The sequence below is a fragment of the Sceloporus occidentalis genome, unplaced genomic scaffold (assembly GCF_023333645.1).
Source record: "Sceloporus occidentalis isolate IW3139 unplaced genomic scaffold, rSceOcc1.0.p SCAF_41, whole genome shotgun sequence".
NCBI lineage: Eukaryota > Metazoa > Chordata > Lepidosauria > Squamata > Phrynosomatidae > Sceloporus > Sceloporus occidentalis.
Genome location: NW_028317021.1, coordinates 3,112,619 through 3,131,062, shown reverse-complemented (window position 1 = coordinate 3,131,062; position 18,444 = coordinate 3,112,619). Strand labels below are relative to the sequence as shown.

Below are 18,444 nucleotides of genomic sequence, written 5' to 3'. Positions count from 1 at the left end.
CCTCACCAAGTCTGAAGAACGGTTTATGGGTTTCTGAGAAAGAGTGAGGATACATACCGATACTAGGAATGGAAAAAATATTCAAAAATATTTGAAAAATGGTTGAAAAGAATGTTTTTCTCTCTCCCCGTGTTGAGAAACCCTGACAAAAAGAATCGTTGATCTTCTGCAGTTTAGGAAAAACATTTTTCCATGCAGAAAATGCTGTTTTCTGTGCAAAACAACCATGTGTGAATTTTGAACAGAGTAAGTCTAGAATTGTGAAAACTTTCTCACAGCAGGAAGAAAATTGCTAAAGTTACCCCTTGCTTCCTTCAAGAAGAAAGGTAGTGAAGAATTAAAGCCCTAACGGATGCACAACTAGGACCTAAAATAAAGTGTTACAAGTGTAGAATAAATACTGCTATTGAGGGTTCCAGACAGGGAGGCACACAGTTTTCAAGTAACTCCCATTCTGCCACCGTGATCCTCGTTTAATTATATGTGGATTTGCACTTGGAGAATAAGTCTGTTGTTGGTATATGCCTATGATTCCAAACTTGAGTGCCAAGCATGGTTAGAGAACAACTCCATGAATATTTGACAACTGGCACCACAATTTGAAAAGGATGTTGACAAGTTGGAGCATGCCCAGAGGAAGGCTACCAAAATGATGAAGGGTCTGGAAACCATACCTTATGAGGAGAGACTTAGGGGGCTTGGTATGTTCAACCTGGAGAAGAGACGGTTAAGAAGTGCTACAGTAGCTCTGTTTAAGAATTTGAAGGGGTGTCATATTGAGGAGGGAGCAAGCTTTTTTCTGCTCCTCCAGAGACTAGGACACAGAGCCATGGATGCAAACTAGAAGAAAAGAGGTTCCACCTCAACATGAAGAGGAACCTCCTGTTTGACAGTGGAACACACTTCCTCGGAAAGTGGTGGAGTCTCCTCCTTTAGATGTCTTTAAATAGAGGCTGGATGGTCATTCATTGGGGGTGCTTTGATTGAGAGTTCCTTCATGGCAAGGGGTTGGACTGGATGGCCCTTGCGGTCTCTTCCAACTCTATAATGCTATGATTGTATTAACATGCTGGCTGGGACTTCTGGAAATTGAAATATGCTGACGGAAAAACAGAGAAGGGCAAAAGCCAACTGGCTGGCTGTCATCTCCACAGTCGCTCAGCCTGTCTCCTCTCTGCAGTGGAGTGACCAGCCAGCCAGCCAGCCTTGGCTTCTGTCTTGTGGCCACGCCATTACGGGGAGAAGGCAGACTGAGCAGCTGAGCAACAGCGGAGCAGCCACGTGACAGAAGCCAAGGCAAAGGCTGGCTGGCTAGGCCTGCACATTACCATTCAATCCACTCCAGCCACAATCTGGCGAGAAGAAGCAGGAAAAGTCTTACATCTCCCTCCAGTGCCCCTGAGGGAAAGTTTAATGGATGATATAATTGTTCAGGAGAGTTGCAGTCCCTGTCAGTTGTCCAGAGCAACTGAAGACTTGTTATTGTTACTGCAGCTGCTATCAAACACAGAGCAGCAAAGGTAAACCCAGCCACCCTAACTTCAAGGGAGATTATCAGATGGGAAGAAAAGCCAGGAGTAAAAGGCATACTCCTGGCAAAGTCACACAATTGCGCTGAAGATTTTCAGATGATATCGCACTCACCCAGGACTTAACCCGTAAAGATCCAGGAATGCTTCAGCAACAAACCATTCACGGGGAAGTCCTGGGAATGGTTTATTGCTAGAGCATTCCTAGATCGTCAAAAGATATTTCAAAGGGGTACTTGGTAAAGAAAAGATTAAGAACAACTGGTCAATATAGAACTTCCATATTTATGAGTCCTACACTGTTGAAAAGCAGTGACTAGGAAGCAACAACAACAACAACAACAAAATTCTTATAGCAACCAAACCAGAGCTTTGAAGTTACTTTTTGGGACCACAGCGGGCGCTTGGTATCCACTGGGGTTTGGTTCCAGGATCCCAAAATCCATGGATGCTCAAGTCCCATTAAATACAACAGCAGAGTGAAATGGTGTCCTTTATATACAAGGGCAAAATCAAGGCTTGCTTTGTGGAATTTGTATTTGTTTTGGAATATTTTCAAGCTGTGGATGGCTGAATCTGTGGATAGAGAATCAATGGATACAGAGGGCCAACTACAACTCTCAAAGGACCAGCATAGCCCCAACAAAGTAGTCTTTCTGAATTCTGCTAAATTCTCACTGTGGTCTTCCCAATATCACCTGGTAGGATACTGGACTCAAGAGACCTTTCACTGGATCCAGCAGGGATGGTTTTACATCTTTCTGTAATTATGACTGGATAAAAATGAGGACAGGCATATGCATGCATGGTGGTGTGCAGACAGATGGAAAATCTGTGCTGTATTAGAAGGCGCTCTCTGAAGTGGAACTCTATTCCCCCCCTCCACCACGTATTTCCAATCTATATTCAAATGCGAGTGTTAGGAAAAGTGGGTCAGAAGTGAGAAAAGAGAAGTATTGCAAGAGGAAGAGAGAGAGAGAGAAAATGCGACTGCAGACCAAATGGCCAGCTACCAGACATGTAAGCAATTGACAATTAGCAAAGAGATTATGGGTTTAACCCATCTGTTGGAATTGCTGGCAGACAGAATGAGATCCCTTTGTAGCACGTGGGCCGAGAAAACAGGCTACACACTAATACAGATTTGTTGTTGTCGTGTGGCTTCAAGTCACTTCTGACTTATGGTGACCATAATGTGATCCTATCATGGGATTTTCTGCAGCTGAGAGTGTGTGATTTACCCAAGGTAATCCTATGGGTTTCCACAGCGTAGCAGGGACTCGAACCCTGGTCTCCAAAGTCCAACACTCTACACTAGCGGTTCTCAACCTGTGGGTTGTGACCACTTTGGGGTCAAACAACCCTTTCACAGGGATCACCTAAGACCATTGAAAAACACATATTTCCGATGGTCTTAGGAACCAAGACACCGCTCCTCTATCCAAGGGGTGACCACAACAGGAGGAACTATATTAAAAGGTGACAGCATTAGGAAGGTTGAGAAGCACTGCCCTACACCATGCTGGCTCTTTCAGGTGTATTCTTTTAACAGATATTTAATATTTTTATCCACTGTTGCCACTGTCGAGAAACTGGAGCATGTCCAAAGGAGGGCGACTAAAATGGTTAAGGGTCTGGAAACCATGCCCTATGACTGTGATGGCGAATGATTTAGAGACTGAGTGTCCAAACTGCAACCCCAAACCCATGTATTTATTGCAAAGTGCCACGTCCCTGTGGCTTTCCAGTAACAAACTCTGGCGAACTCCGCCCTGGGTGATGGTGTGTGTGCCCACAGAGAGGGCTCTGAGTGCCACCTCTGGCACTCGTACCATAGGTTTGCCACCACTGCCCTATGAGGAACAACTTAGGGAGCTGGGGATGTTGAGCCTGGAGAAGAGAAGGTTAAGAGGTGATATGATAGCCCTGTTTAGGACACCATGGAGCAATGGATGCAAGCTACAGGAAAAGAGATTCCAGCTCAACATTAGGAGGAACTTCCTGACAGTAAGGGCTGTTCGACAGTGGAACACACTCCTTCCTCGGAGTGTAGTGGAGTCTCCTTCCTTGGAGGTCTTTAAGCAGAGGCTGGCTGGCCATCTGTTGGGGATGCTTTGACTGAGAGTTTCTGCATGGCAGGGGGTTGGACTGGATGACCCTTGTGGTCTCTTCCAACTGTATGATTCTATGACTATTCGTATCAGTTAACATTAACACGTGAAGCTGCCACTACTGAGTTAGCTCATCCAGCCCAACATATTGCATACCTTGACTGGCTGCGGCTCTCTGAGAAATTGGCAACCAAAGCATGCATAGTGCCAGGACAAACAGAGAGTCACAGCTAGGAATATAAATTCTTGCTAATCTAAATCCCATTTGGGAGAACAAAAAAACTCCCCCCCCCCGCCTCCTTACAGCCAGACGTTTTTGAGCATTTCCACTTAGTCATTTGCATCCGCCAAGAGAAATATTGCACAAATTGTGCACGGTGTTTGGGGGATTGTTTTTGTTTTTATTTTATTTTTTTGCACAAATTACAGTCACAGTTCCTTTGCCGCATGGCTTGAGGAAAAGTACATGCACCGGATGGGTTGTCTGCCTATTTGGATCAATAATCCTGTCTGGCTATACTGGCTGGTTCTCTGTGGGAGTGGGGAGCAGAACAGCTTGGCTTAAGAAAGGAGATAAATATGAGATTTGCATAGGAACCTCTTGTGCAAATTGTGGGGGGAATGAAGAGAGAAAGCTCCGTATTTTGCTTTCAGGTCCCCAGGTAGAAATCTTTGCTGCAGTCGGAAGTGATACGCCTTTTTCCATAGAGGAAAGTTTGTTACATCCCCAATCATCACAGTTACTTTAAGTGAAGACAGCTGACTTGAGTGAAGGTAGCTGGCTCCATTTGTTCAGCTTGCAGGTCAAGGTCCTACCCTCCAACCATCCAGATTAGTTTTCTATCCTCCCACTTTTTCAGCTGCTTTTAAACTGCCCCAGGAGTTTATCACACTGGGGCTGATTTCAGCATTAAAGAGAGATTAAAACGCATTTCAAGCATCCCGCAAATGAAGCGGAAATGGTGAGTAATTGCGCGAAGGATTATCACACACAATTGTGCAAATAAAGTGTTATCGGAAATGCATTGTCGCTGAAATCCTGAAAGTAAAAAGATATACATTAATGCTTCTTGTGACCACTTTAATGGCATGTTTTGTGCAAAGTCATGTGAAATCGTTATGTGTAATTACGCAATTATTCTGGGATATTCATGGGATAAACTCCCAATCTCCTTCATGTGATAAACTCCCCAGTTTCTCCTTCCCCCTCCTCCTTTCCCTTTGTCCTAAGCTTACTTCAATCGCTGCAAACTGAGTTCCAAGGGCAAAAGGGGTTTGCATTCAGTTAACTCAGCAGGAGGAGAGACAGAGGGGCGGAATCTTGCTCTTCCCAACCATAGCAACAGCAATACCACCTATATTTCTATACCACTTCATGGTGGACTATGCACTCTCTAAGAGGTTTACAATGTGTAAGCCGACTGTCCCCAACAAGCTGGGTACTCATTTTACCAATCTACGAAAGGATGGAAGGCTGAGTCAACCCTGGAGCCCTCAGGATTGAACTCACAACATTGTGACTGCAGTACCAGCATTTAATCACTGCATCACCAGGGCTCTGTAGGCTTCCCAGGAGGCTCAGGCAAAAGCAAACTGGTAGCCTCTCCTAGTTTGTCTTTTTTTCCTCATTCATAACCTTTGCCACCTTGACCACAGCCTGATGGTGCATGGCCACCTGTGTCCTGGTTTTCCTCAGTGAAATGCTACAGTGTGCGCATGGTTTACTCCAGTGTTGCTGGACTACAACTCACACCACTGTTCAGTACTGTGGGTTAGAGACCGTATTAGACCATTTCCAGGCCCAATTTGAGGTCATGGTGTTAACCTTTAAAGTCCTTTGAGGCCAGCTTATTTGAAAGACCATTGGCACTCATATCAATCCATGCAAATAATTCCTGAGGGCAACTTTCTGGTCTTTCAAGAAAACCTACTAACTAGGCTGGAGAACACCAAGGACAGGGGACACTGTGTAGAAGCCTCAAGACTTTGGAAGTCTTTTACAGGGTCTCCTCCCTATTGGATTTTAGACTAACACTGCTGTTGTAGTAGTGCAAGTCGTTTCCGACTTATGACAACCCTAAAGCTGTCATAGGGCTATCATGGGGTTTTCTTGGCAAAGTTTGCTGAGAGGAGGTTTGTCATTGCCTTCTCCTGAGGCTGAGAACATCTGACTTGCCCAAGGTGACCCAATGGGTTTCATGGCTGAGCGTAAAGACTTTTTTAAAAATAAAAAATCTAAAGAAAGAAATTGGCAGCATGAGCTTTCTTGGACTTCAGTCTACCTCCTCGGATACATTTGGATGCAGGTGCTACAAGATCTCTCTACGCACTGATTCTACGGACTAACATGGCTATATCTTTGGATATTTAGATTTTACATTATCCTAGGGTTCTTTTATTCTGCAAGTGTTTCCGACAAGTGCTATGATTTTCTCCCTGCATTATATATTGACTGTGTTTTGCGTTCTAATTGTATGGTTGTAATGAATTTGCGTTTTAGGGTTTTACAAGCTGCCCTGGGAGGGATCAAGGAGCCTATAAATACTTCATAATGGAATTAAATCAATAAACAAAATGCAGGATGATATTAAATAGCAATGGCAGTAAGAATGCCATCATCATAATCAATAATAATAGTAATGATAGGAGCAGACAGAGTAAAAGTAATAGCAATAAGGAGAGGAGGAAGAAAGGAGGAAAAATCCACATCTTGGTTGTTTCTCAGTGTTACAACACTGTATGCTTTAGCTCCCCATTGCCAGCTGTAGTCTTTGTCCATTGGCCAAATTTCATTTATCGCCAGAATTATTAACCTTTCAAGACTTATTGAAAATCAATTCCTTTCCTCATTTCTAAGTGGGAGGAAAGCCGCTGGGCTCTCTCTTCATGTCTGACCTCTGAGGGATAGTTGTTGATACCAGGAGGGGGAGAACTGTGACAGTAAATCAGCGCAACATGTCACTAAATGGAGAAATGGATGCCTGAACAGCCAAGCTGCAAAAAATGTAACAGAAAGGGGGACTTTCTGACATCGGTGGACACAAGGAAAAAATTATCTATGCTGGATCCCACATGGTGTCTTGAGATGAAAAGTGGATCTGAAATTATTTCCTTTATTTTCAATGTTCGGTCCATGAGTATTTCTGTTTATACAGCCAATATATAGTGCCGCCATCCTCACACAAACAGGGCATGGTGGGTATAAGCAGACTTGGAAAAACCAGAGGCTTATCAAAATGCAAGCTCCAGAAATAGAACACCTAAGAGGAGAAGACAACCTGAACAGATCAATGGGGAAGGACAGTGTTCAGTGGCCACAGAATGCTGACTCTTAGCATCTGCAATGCTTTGTGAGTCTTTATTACACCTTGGTGGGCTTGTGATATTTGTAAATCTATCTGACTTACTTTTTCAAATACAATCACCCCTTTGAACTCACAGGGGATCCGTTCCGGACGTGCCCCCCCCCCGGCGAGTTTGAAATCTCGCGCATATTCAAGCTCCATAGGCTTGAATGGGGCATGTGAATGCGGGGTGTGCACCCATTAATAGTGGTTGCCCCTCCGCGGATTTCCAAGTCCGCACATTTCAAATCCACAGACTTGGAGAAGCAACTGTAAATGCACTTTGTGGCCCGTTACAGACCGCCCAAAAGGGGCGGTCTTGGGCCGCTGCCGGTTGCAGCGTGGAGGAGCTGCAGCAGCCAAACCGCGCGACTCCTCCGCGCTGCAAAAAAGGAGCGCGAAAATCACGCTCCTTCTGGCAACCCAGAAGAGACGTTGCAAGTGCCAAAGCACGCACTCGCGACTTCTCTTCCGGGTTGGGACGTGCAGACGCAGAGCGTCCACTACGTCAAAATGGCGGCGCCCATCTGTATAGGGTGCCACTATCTTGACGTATCGTTTATGCGCGAGGGGCAAGGCGCGTCCGGAAGCGCTGCCCCTCACACGTAATCACGGTGCAAGGACGGCGCCTCTTAGGCCCGTCTGTATCGCGCCATAGTTAAAAGAAATGCTACCTGTTTTTGGCTTTCTTGGTGGATGGGACACCAATCCAGGGCAGCATCTCTGGCTGTTACAGTACTGTATATACTCATGTATAAATCAAGAAATTTTAGTCAAAAAATTGACCCAAAAACCTGGGTCAACTTATTCACGGGTCAATGTAAGTACTGTACTTTAACTCTTACCAAAAAAGGGAACCATCCCCTGGGGAGAGGTGAGAAATTAATCTCTTCTTGGAGGGCCTAAAAGAAGCCATCAACCCCTCTACTATCTCATCCATCCAGCCTTTAGGGTGAGCACACCCTAAATGCCTGTCAACATTTTTCAAGATCTTGGGTATCATTTCCCTTTGCTTCATCCATTCTATCCTTTGTTACATGCTGCTAAGTTTTACCCTATGGGTCCTATCAACATCCATAATTTGGCCCCCAAACGTACCCTTGACTTATACATGAGGTCAACATATAGTTAAGCATATATGGTAATTCAGTGAGCTTTTCACAACAGGGATCTTGAGTCCACAGCTACTTTGACCTCAAAGTATCCCAAGGTAAAAGGTCCATGTGGCACATTGATTACGTTGGTGGCATGAGACTGGAGGACCAGTTCGACTCTCAGATTCATAGAATCATAGAGCTGGAAGAGACCACAAGGACCATCCTGTCATTCAGCCTTAGCTTCCCCTCTAGGTTTCTGTAAGCATGAAGGGTGGAAGAACCAAATATGTTGCCCTAAGCTTTTTTGAGGGAGGATGGGATTTTAAAAATCAGACAGATATCAAATAGACAAGAGAATGATACAGAGAACAGGTCAGCACTGGCAGATAAATGCAAAAAAAGGCAGGTTGGATTCTTGCGAAGGGCATGCTGTAATTTTTTTTTAATGTATCTCTTTTCCTCCCTTCTCCGGGGAATTCAGGAGGAACAAACAGCTCCCTATTTTATACTAAAAGCTTTATCACAGAATCATAGAGTTGGAAGAGACCCCAAGGGCCATCCAGTCCAACCCCTTGCCATGCAGGAAATCTAAATCAAAGCACCCCTGACAGATGGCCATCCAGCCTCTGCTTAAAGACGTCCAAGAAAGGAGATTCTACCACGCTCCGATAGTAAAGAGATAGTACAGGAATTCCTTGTTAATCTAAATGAATTTAAGTCGCCAGGACCAGATGAACTACATCCAAGGGTATTAAAAGAACTGGCAAATGTAATATCGGAGCTATTGGCAATAATCTTTGAAAACTCCTGGAGAACAGGAGAAGTCCCAGCAGACTGGAGGAGGGCAAACGTTGTCCCCATCTTCAAAAAAGGGAAGAAAGAGGATCCAAACAATTATCGGCCAGTTAGTCTGACATCTATACCAGGAAAGATTCTAGAGCAGATCATTAAACAGAGAGTCTGTGAACATCTAGAAAGCAATGCCATAATCACAAAAAGTCAACATGGGTTTCAGAGAAACAAATCATGCCAGACAAATCTGATCTCTTTCTTTGATAAAATTACTAGCTTGGTAGATGAAGGGAATGCTGTGGATATAGTATATCTTGATTTCAGTAAGGCCTTTGACAGGGTTCCCCATGACATTCTTGCAAACAAGCTTGTAAAATGTGGGCTAGACAAGGCAACTGTTACGTGGATTTGTAAATGGTTGACCGGCCGAACCCAAAGGGTGCTCAACAATGGCTCCTTTTCATCCTGGAGAGAAGTAACCAGTGGTTCCACAGGGCTCTGTCCTGGGCCCAGTGCTATTCAACATCTTTAACGTGGAGGACAAAATTGGGGGCATACTTATCAAATTTGCAAATGACACCAAACTAGCGGGAGTAGCTAATATCCCAGAGGACAGGATCAAAATTCAAGATGACCTGAATAGACTAGAAAACTGGGCCATAGCTAACAAAATGAACTTCAACAGGGAAAAATGTAAGGTACTGCACTTAGGGCGAAAAATGAAATGCACAGATATAGGATGGGTGACACCTGGCTTAAGGAGACAACATGTGAAAGGGATCTAGGAGTCCAAGTAGACCACAAGCTGAACATGAGTCAACAGTGCGATGCGGCAGCTAACAAGGCCAATGCGATTTTAGGCTGCATCAATAGAAGTATAGTGTCTAGATCAAGGAAGTAATAGTGCCACTATATTCTGCTCTGGTCAGGCCCCACCTGGAATAGTGTGTCCAGTTCTAGGCACCACAATTCAAAAAGGACATTGAGAAACTGGAGCGTGTCCAAAGGAGGGTGACTAAAATGGTGAAGGGTCTGGAAACCTTGCCCTATGAGGAATGACTCAGGGAGCTGGGGATGTTTAGCCTGGAGAAAAGAAGGTTAAGAGGTGATATGATAGCTCTGTTTAAATATTTGAAGGGATGTCATATTGAGGAGGGAGCAAGCTTGTTTTCTGCTGCTCCAGAGACTAAGACCTGGAGCAATGGATGCAAGCTGCAGGAAAAGAGATTCCACCTCAACATTAGGAGGAACTTCCTGACAGTAAGGGCTGTTCAACAGTGGAACACACTCCTCCCTCGGAGTGTAGTGGAGTCTCCCTCCTTGGAGGTCTTCAAACGGAGGCTGGATGGCCATCTGTTAGGGATGCTTTGATTTGGATTTCCTGCATGGCAGGGGGTTGGACTGGATGGCCCTTGCGGTCTCTTCCATCTCTATGATTCTATGATTCCGAGGGAGCGTGTTAGTTACAGACTCTCTGTATCCATGGATTCTGCATCCACGGAGTCAACCATTCATGGATTCAGCCATCCACAGCTTGAAAATATTCAAACACAAATTCCAAAAAGACATCAACAGATCTTGGTATTCATGGGGTTCCTGGAACCAAGCCGAGGTGGAAACCAAGAGCCCACCGTATTCATGTTCTTGGACTGATTCCTTTTGTAGCCACATCAGTTTGTGTTTCTGCAAAACGAATGCTTTCTTTCTGGACACAATCATCCTGGCAGCCATTCTGTGGTGGCACCCACATGGCCTCCTTAAACTTGCAAAAATGCCCACCAGCCCCACAAAGTTAAAGACCGTGCCATTCTAACCACTACACCATACCAGTTCTGGAGCCAATGAGGCACTCAAAACTGAGCAAAGGGAGAGTAAAATTAACAAAAACATGTGAAGCCTGTTGACAGATCTGGCAGGTATATGACATTGTCATTATATTTATTCTTGTCAGCTTCAGTTCTGATCCCATATAGACCTTGCTTTTAAGGAAGACAAGAGGGAAAATCCTCATACAAACACAAAAATTTACCCTACAATCAAAGGCTAATTACTTCTGAGCTTCATCATTAAATAGAAAACATCATTTATTGTCAGAGGTGCCTTGGAAATGAAAGATGATGGCTAATTTATTCATGCAAAAATTACTTTGACTATTTCTGAAGCCAGGAAGAGACGTTACCTTAAATAGCATACCCAGCACTTGCCTCTTTATGTTGCTACACTGCATTCAAATTAAATTGCTTGTCAAAGTTCCTTGATCATATTTAAATACGGAGAAAAACACACAGCAAAAGTAATGCAAAAAGAGAAGGAGAAACACTTCTAAACAAGTTAGCCCCATGGAGACACCACAAAATAATGCATCAAAGAGATGTCTGCAATATTTTAAAAATGCAAACATATAGCAGTAGTAACTGAGAGTCTGGGTTGAGTTTTCTTTACTGAAAATGCTTGAGACCAGAAGTGTTTTGGATTTCAGATTTTGGGGGATTCTGGAATACCTGTATTTGCATATAAAATATGTATGGCAAATATACCTTGATTGAAACCAAAAGAATTTAAAGACACACTTCTAGTTCGTTTAATTGATTATTCATATTTTGTTTTTAAAGTCTGGCTATTATTATTATTTTTCAACCCACTTACTGGAAACGACAATGACTATTTGAATTTAAACATTTTAACTTTAACAGTTTATTAGCAGCTGTTCATTGTATTATACCATAATCAGTTGCTTTGTTTTAATCACTTTATATTACACTGCATGAAATGCCATCCAGAAACAAATCCTTCAATTTAACATAAATTCGACCAAAACAACTTTATTCAAAAGAGCACTTTTTAAAAAACAATTATTATTTAGGCTAGCGGCCATAACATCTGAACAGCATTTCGCAACTTAATGTTCTGATTTAGTGCTATATTAGTGTAGTTCCTATACTCTTATATATAGGTTACCAACTTGTCAATGTAATTTCCAAAGAAAGATCAAGCTTTCCAACACACATAATAATGTTTCACAATATTAATATAATTATCAGGATTCAATTTTTGTCATTAAAACATTAATGCCAAAAAAAAAATCAAAAAAAAAAAAATCCTGGTTTAATCCCTTGCTCCAAAAATCAACATCCCCCCCCAAAAAAAAATACCCTATCCAAGAGATAAGCTCTCAAATTCTTCTTAAAGGACTGAAGAGATTTTGTGATGCATCTTGCTCATTCATTTCTATGGTTATGATTATCAAAGCTGTCACATAAATCTAATTTATGTGAAAGTACAAAACTAGGCTAGCCCTGCTTAACTGTCATCTTTCGGCCTGAGAGGGAGTTATCAGGGAGACCCAGCTCCACCAGGGATAGCCTGAAGGAAGAGACTCCTCCCTCCTGAACTGTCATCTTCTGGCCTCCTATTCCCCTCCAGCTATGTTCTGACTGTGTGGGAGAGAGGCTTGCGTACCCTAATGAAGTTGTGAGCTATGCTGGTGGTGGTATAATAGAGCCACCAGTAGGGCCTCCCATGCCAGACAGGTCACAACCGAAGGGTCTGACCAAGAGCGCCAAAGGGCAGGATGGGCTCTCTAGCCTTATGGCAACCATCCTAGGAGAAGGAAAACTCTAATCCCAAACCCGAGCAGATGGTGCTCATCTAATCCGGTAAGGTCAACCATCTAAGAGAAGGAAACTCTAATCAAACCTACGACACAAGGACCTCGCTGCCACCGTCCATGCTTGTCAAGGCCTCAGCAGTTGAACCTCTGGTTTAAAGGGTGAGGCCAGTACTGTGCATGCTGCACTCCACCAGAAAAATCCATTGCACAGGCTCAAAGGATACATCCAACGTCATCAACGCGCTTGTAGAAAGCACGGATGAGTCCTTCCTGAATCTTCCTTCGCGAAGTAAAGCCAAGATGACAAAACTCAGTTTTGGACAAAAGGAAGACCTTTTGGAGAAAGCAAGGCAATCTGAATGCAACAATTTCACTACTGACCTTCCTTTTAGACAGTTTCCTAAATCAATGGTACTCAAACTTTTTACCTTTAGGATCCTCCTTTATATCTACAGTACACGCAGACACCACATAAGCCCACTTGATGTAGAGCAGTAGTTCTCAACCTGTGGATCGCAATCACTTTGGAGGTCAAATGACCCTTTCACAGAGGTCGTCTAAGACCATCAGAAAACACATATTTCCAGTGGATTTAGGAACCGAGACACCGCTCCTCTATCTGGGGGGGTCACAGCATTAGGAAGGTTGAGAACCACTGATGTAGAGGGATCAGGGCCTCCAAGTCTTGCACTAACCTTGAGCAACTCTCATGCCCAACCACCCCAGAGGTCCTGCCCCACCATTTAAGAACCACTGTTCTAAACAATTAACTGGCATTTCTGCTGGCCTCCTAGGAATGGATTGTCCATTCTTTATCTGTCTTTCCTCTCCTTACAAGGATTCTCAATCAACCTGAGAATGACCATTGCTAACAGGGTTACCTACTCCAGCATACAAATTAATCTCACATATGCAGAAAGCGCGCATGCTGTGCCCAAGATAATATAAAAAGTTTTCTCTATACAAACCCCCAGAATGGATGTAAAAAGAGCAGACCATAGAATCATAAAATTATAGAGTTGGAAGAGACTGCAAGGGCCATCCAGTCCAACCCCTGCCATGCAGGAACTCTCAATCAAAGCATCCCTGACAGATGGCCATCCAGCCTCTGTTTAAAAACCTCCAAAGATGGAGACTCCACCACACTGCGTGTGTTCCACTGTTGAACAGTTCTTACTGTCAGGAAATTCTTCCTAATGTTGTGGTGGAATCTCTTTTCCTGGAGCTTGCATCCATTGCTCTGGGTCCTAGTCTCTGGAGCAGCAGAAAACAAGCTTGCTCCCTCCTCAGTATAACATCCTTCAAATATTTAAACAAGACTATCATGTCACCTCTTAACGTTCTCTTCTCCAGGCTAAATGTATCCAGTTCCCTATGTTTTTTCCCATAAGGTATGGTTTCCAGACTCTTCACCATTTTGGTGGATCTCCTCTAGATACGTTCCAGTTTCTCAATGTCCTTTTTGAATTGTGGTGCCCAGAACTGGACACAATATTCAGGTGAGGCCTGAACAAAACAGAATAGAGTGGCACTATTACTTCCCTTGGTCTAGAAACTATACCTCTACTGATGCAGCCTAAAATCGCATTAGTCTTTTTTAGCTGCCACATCACACCGTTGACTCATGTTCAATTTGTGGTCTACTTGGACTCCCAGATCCCTTTCACACGTAGTCTCCTTAAGCCAGGAGTCCTCCATCCTACATCTGTGCATTTCATTTTTCCACCCTAAGTGCAGTACCTTACATTTCTGTGTGTTGAATTTCATTTTGTTAGGGCCCAGCTTTCTAGTTTATTCTAGTTAATTTTGATCCTGCCCTCTGGGGTATTAGCTACTCCTCCTAGTTTGGTGTCATCTACAAACTTGGTAAATGTACCCTCTATTCTTTCATCCAAGTCACTGATAAAGATGTTGAATACAACCTTCCAAACCTGAAGCCCTGCAGACGTTTAAACTACCGCTCCCACCATTTGTGATTGACCAGGACTAGTGGGTGGACATCAGCTGGACGAAGCTGTATTAAATAACAGCCATGAGAGTAGCTGCATAAAGAAAAGCAAATATCCAACATAGTGGTTTTACCTTCCCTTGAGAGGCCTTCCTCTCTCAGGCATCCCAGCTGATGTCCTGCGGTTCACTGTTGAGTATTCTGGATCAAGCTCATATCCCTCATCGTCAACTCCAAGGCTGCGGTTATCATCTTCAAGGCCATATGGCTCAGGTTGGAATCGTTCTGGCTGGGAGCGGTTCAGGTCTGCGTTGCTCCCTGTTGGCACCTGAGGTTGGGGCAGCGGGCCATAGTTATCCCTTCTGCTTGGCAATGTGAAACTACCATCCTCTGGCCGGTAACTGTTCCCAGGGACATAGGCATAACGTGGACGGTAATTGATGCTGCGGGACAAGCTACCATAGTTGTCCGGGAGGTCTCCATAACCATCGTGGCCCACGAAAGGGCGGTACTGGCCATCGTGACTGTCTGGATAGGAGTCATTGTAGCTGTTGTAAGATCGGGTCAAGGTGGAAGAAGCTTGTGGTGTGATGTATCGTTCCCCATTCTTCATGTGCCTCCTGTCTATAGAGTCAGTGTAACTGCCCATGGGAGATGAGCCTTCCACCACAGGGAGACCATCGGGCCCAAGTGGAACCTGGCGCACGGTCCGGGTTGTGACGGTTTTTACCATTTTGGTTACCTGTAAAAGCAGAAAGATTCATATAATCATACATAGTATCATACAACTGGAAGAGACCTCAAGAGCCATCCAACCCTCTTCTGCCATGCAGGAATACACCATCAAAGCAACCCCAACAGATATCCATCCAGCCTCTGTTTAAAAACCTCCAAAGAAGGAGACTCCATCAAACTACATCATTTCTTCTTCTTCCAAATATAGTCTCTTGGGACCCATTTTAGAACTGTTTGGACAGTTTGAGGACATTTTCATTAAGTAACATCCCAACAATTTTAAACTGACAACAAAAGAAGATTTTGGTAGGGACGGACTGAATGATAACTGGTTCTTTTATAAACAAACAACAGAAAGAGACCAAATGGACAACAAATTAGAAAAATTTGAACCAGTTAAAAATGAATTGGATAGGAGTTTTGTAGATGACAGTAAATATTACACGGCAAAGCTTTGTAACATTTTAAGAGAACAAGAGCTGGAGCACTGAATCAAAGATTCAATAGTGAAATAGGCCAAAGATAGAGGAAAAACTACTGAGTTACAATCATGGGGGAAAACATGGAAAAACTCCCAGAAAGTTACTTTATGCCAAAACTTAAAAGAAAGTATTTGAAGATGCTTCACCATGACACCAAAAACATAAAAAACATGGAAACGAGAATTTTGGAAATGCCAAGAAACAAATGGAACCTTTTGCTCCATGTGGGGGAGATGTGCCTTAGCAAAACAAAACAAAAACAAACAATTTCTGGGAAAGAATACATAGAAATATTATAAGAAAATGTTCCAAAGAGCCCAGGGTGATATCTATTGAATTTGACGGATAAAACAAAATCAAAAACTGAGAAGACACATCAGAGATTACTTCTATATATGGCAACGGCAACCAAGATGCTTTATGTGCAAAAGTGGGGGGAAAAGGCAACATTGACAATGGAGGACTGGTTAATAAAGCTAAAAGAGATGATGGACCTTGATATATTGACTACTCTAATACAAGACTATTCAATAAAACAAATAAATTGTTGGAAACCAGTTAAAACTTTTTGGATCAAGAAACGGTATAATCACAGGCAACTGATTTATAAACTTCCAGGAAGACAACAAGAAGACAAAATATACTGTAATATAACACTGAATATAGAGAGGAAGACAGTGGTTAGAATTACATAACAAATAGAAGTTACGGCTACACATAAAGTAATAGAAATTGGAACAATTGAACAGCTTGCAAGCTCCAGACCAGCTGGTAGGAAGTTAGAATCTTTATACAACCAAACAGGAGATAGACATCACAAAGGAAAGATATATTTTATATGAGGAAATATTATTTGTTTATTACATGTTATACATATTATATACGCGGTATCTTCTGTATATATGGGTTATATATTATGTCTTTTTTACATGTCTGAATTGATGATTCAGAATTTCTGATATGTGATATCAATGTTATCAGCGATTGGTGGAGCTGGTATTATGTGATTTTGATAAAAAGTGTAATTTTTTAAAAATCATTTAAACATATAGCTGATGGTCAAAAATCACTTCCATATAGTAAATTCATAGAGGAACCAAAACAACAACAACAATGTAATTCTAGGCTTCTTCAACAGGACTACAGTGCATCAACACACTTCTTACAGTAAAGAAATTCTCCTTCATGTTTAGGCGTATTTTGTGCACTTTGGTTGGTCCAACAAAGGTATCACTGTTTTGTGGATTTTGAGTATTTAGATGGACTCTCTTCCCATTTTAATCCTTTGAATTATAAAATCATAAACTCATAGAGTTGAAAGAGACCACAAGGGCAGCAGAATAGAGTGGCACTATTACTTCTCTTGATCTAGATACTATACTTTTATTGATGCAGCCAAAAATCGCATTGGTCTTTTTAGCTGCCGCATCTCACTGTTGAACTTATGTTCAACTTGTGGTCTACTTGGACTCCCAGATCCCTTTCACACGTATAAGTTTCTCATTCAGCCAGGTGTCCCCCAGAATCCTATATCTGTGCATTTCATTTTTCCGCCCTAAGTACAGTACCTTACATTTCTCCGTGTTGAATTTCATTTTGTTAGCTTTGGTTTGTCTCTAAAGGGTCAGAAAGCAAATGTGCTGCATCATCTACCTGCCATCCCTTCAGATATTTACTGATTGGAATATCTGTAATAATGTAAAGAGAACTGCATATACTTACCTAATATTTAACAACAACAAAAAGGACTAGACCTGAAAGAACACTATTTCTTTAAGGTCACATACCCAAAGAGAGCTGCACCTGATATAGCTTATTTCAACCGTTTAACTTTCTTTTAAAGAGGTATACCTGCAGTACCTTCAGCTTCACTCAATCTCTGCACTAATAATAATAATAATAATAATAATAATAATAAAATTTATTTATAAACCACCTGCCCACGCAGATTGAAGTGGCTAACAATAGCAAAACATTAAAATACAGTAAAACATCATAACCCATAAACCCTCCCATCCACAATAAAAATACATTTTAATTATACATTAAATTGCATTATTCTGCATTATTCTGCCCTGCGTCAAACAGCAAAGGCATGATTTCTTTTTCCCTAAATAAAAACTAACACAGTGTATTTGCAAATCTGTCTTACATCCCACTTACTGCGTTGTTGGAGCAAAACACACTGCAGAAATAATCCATCTTGAGACCACTACTTATCAGTTCCATTTCCAACCAAGAAAAAACTAGTTCAGTACAACCAGGTGAACATTTTCTTTCACTACAGAATGTATGTATGTGAGCCAGTGGGCCCAGACAACATATCACCTCTTGTCTTCATGACTTGTACTTGGGATTGACTGGGAAGCAAGAGATTTCATGAACCAGAAACAAGTTTAGTAGTGTGCTCATTTGTTAGTCTGTTCCTCTGAGAGCTAGGCTTTGTCCATGTTTGCTTCCACAGAAGAATAACTGGAACTTCACATCCTATATTTAGCTCATCTAACATGATGTATTGCTGTACAACAGCGCAGGCAACTATGGATTGATGGATGAATGAAGATGTGTATGTAGTGTGAATTTTTTCCACCCTGCACCTCTGTTGCGGACCAAGAGAAATGTCTCTGTTATTGTGCATGGAAAGGAAAGTCTCAGCCTGGGAATATGGCTGGGATGGGGAGCTTTAATCCAATCGTCATTCAATTCCTGATAACCTTAACAAAACTCATGATAATTTTTAGTACTATCAAACACACAGTAAAGCAAAGGCTGCAAGAAATGGTAACGCATGACATC

General features: G+C 42.5%; 1 protein-coding gene across 10 annotated transcripts in view; it reads right to left on the bottom strand.

The window, feature by feature from the left end:
- ARVCF (ARVCF delta catenin family member) overlaps positions 1-18,444 on the bottom strand; it is a 602,431-nt gene that overhangs the window by 175,129 nt on the left and 408,858 nt on the right. For all 10 annotated transcript variants that reach the window (XM_089490084.1, XM_089490092.1, XM_089490085.1 and 7 more), the window contains one exon: positions 14,566-15,173. In XM_089490084.1, coding sequence (XP_089346210.1) covers positions 14,566-15,173 — 608 coding nt within the window. The remainder of the gene's footprint in view (positions 1-14,565; positions 15,174-18,444) is intronic.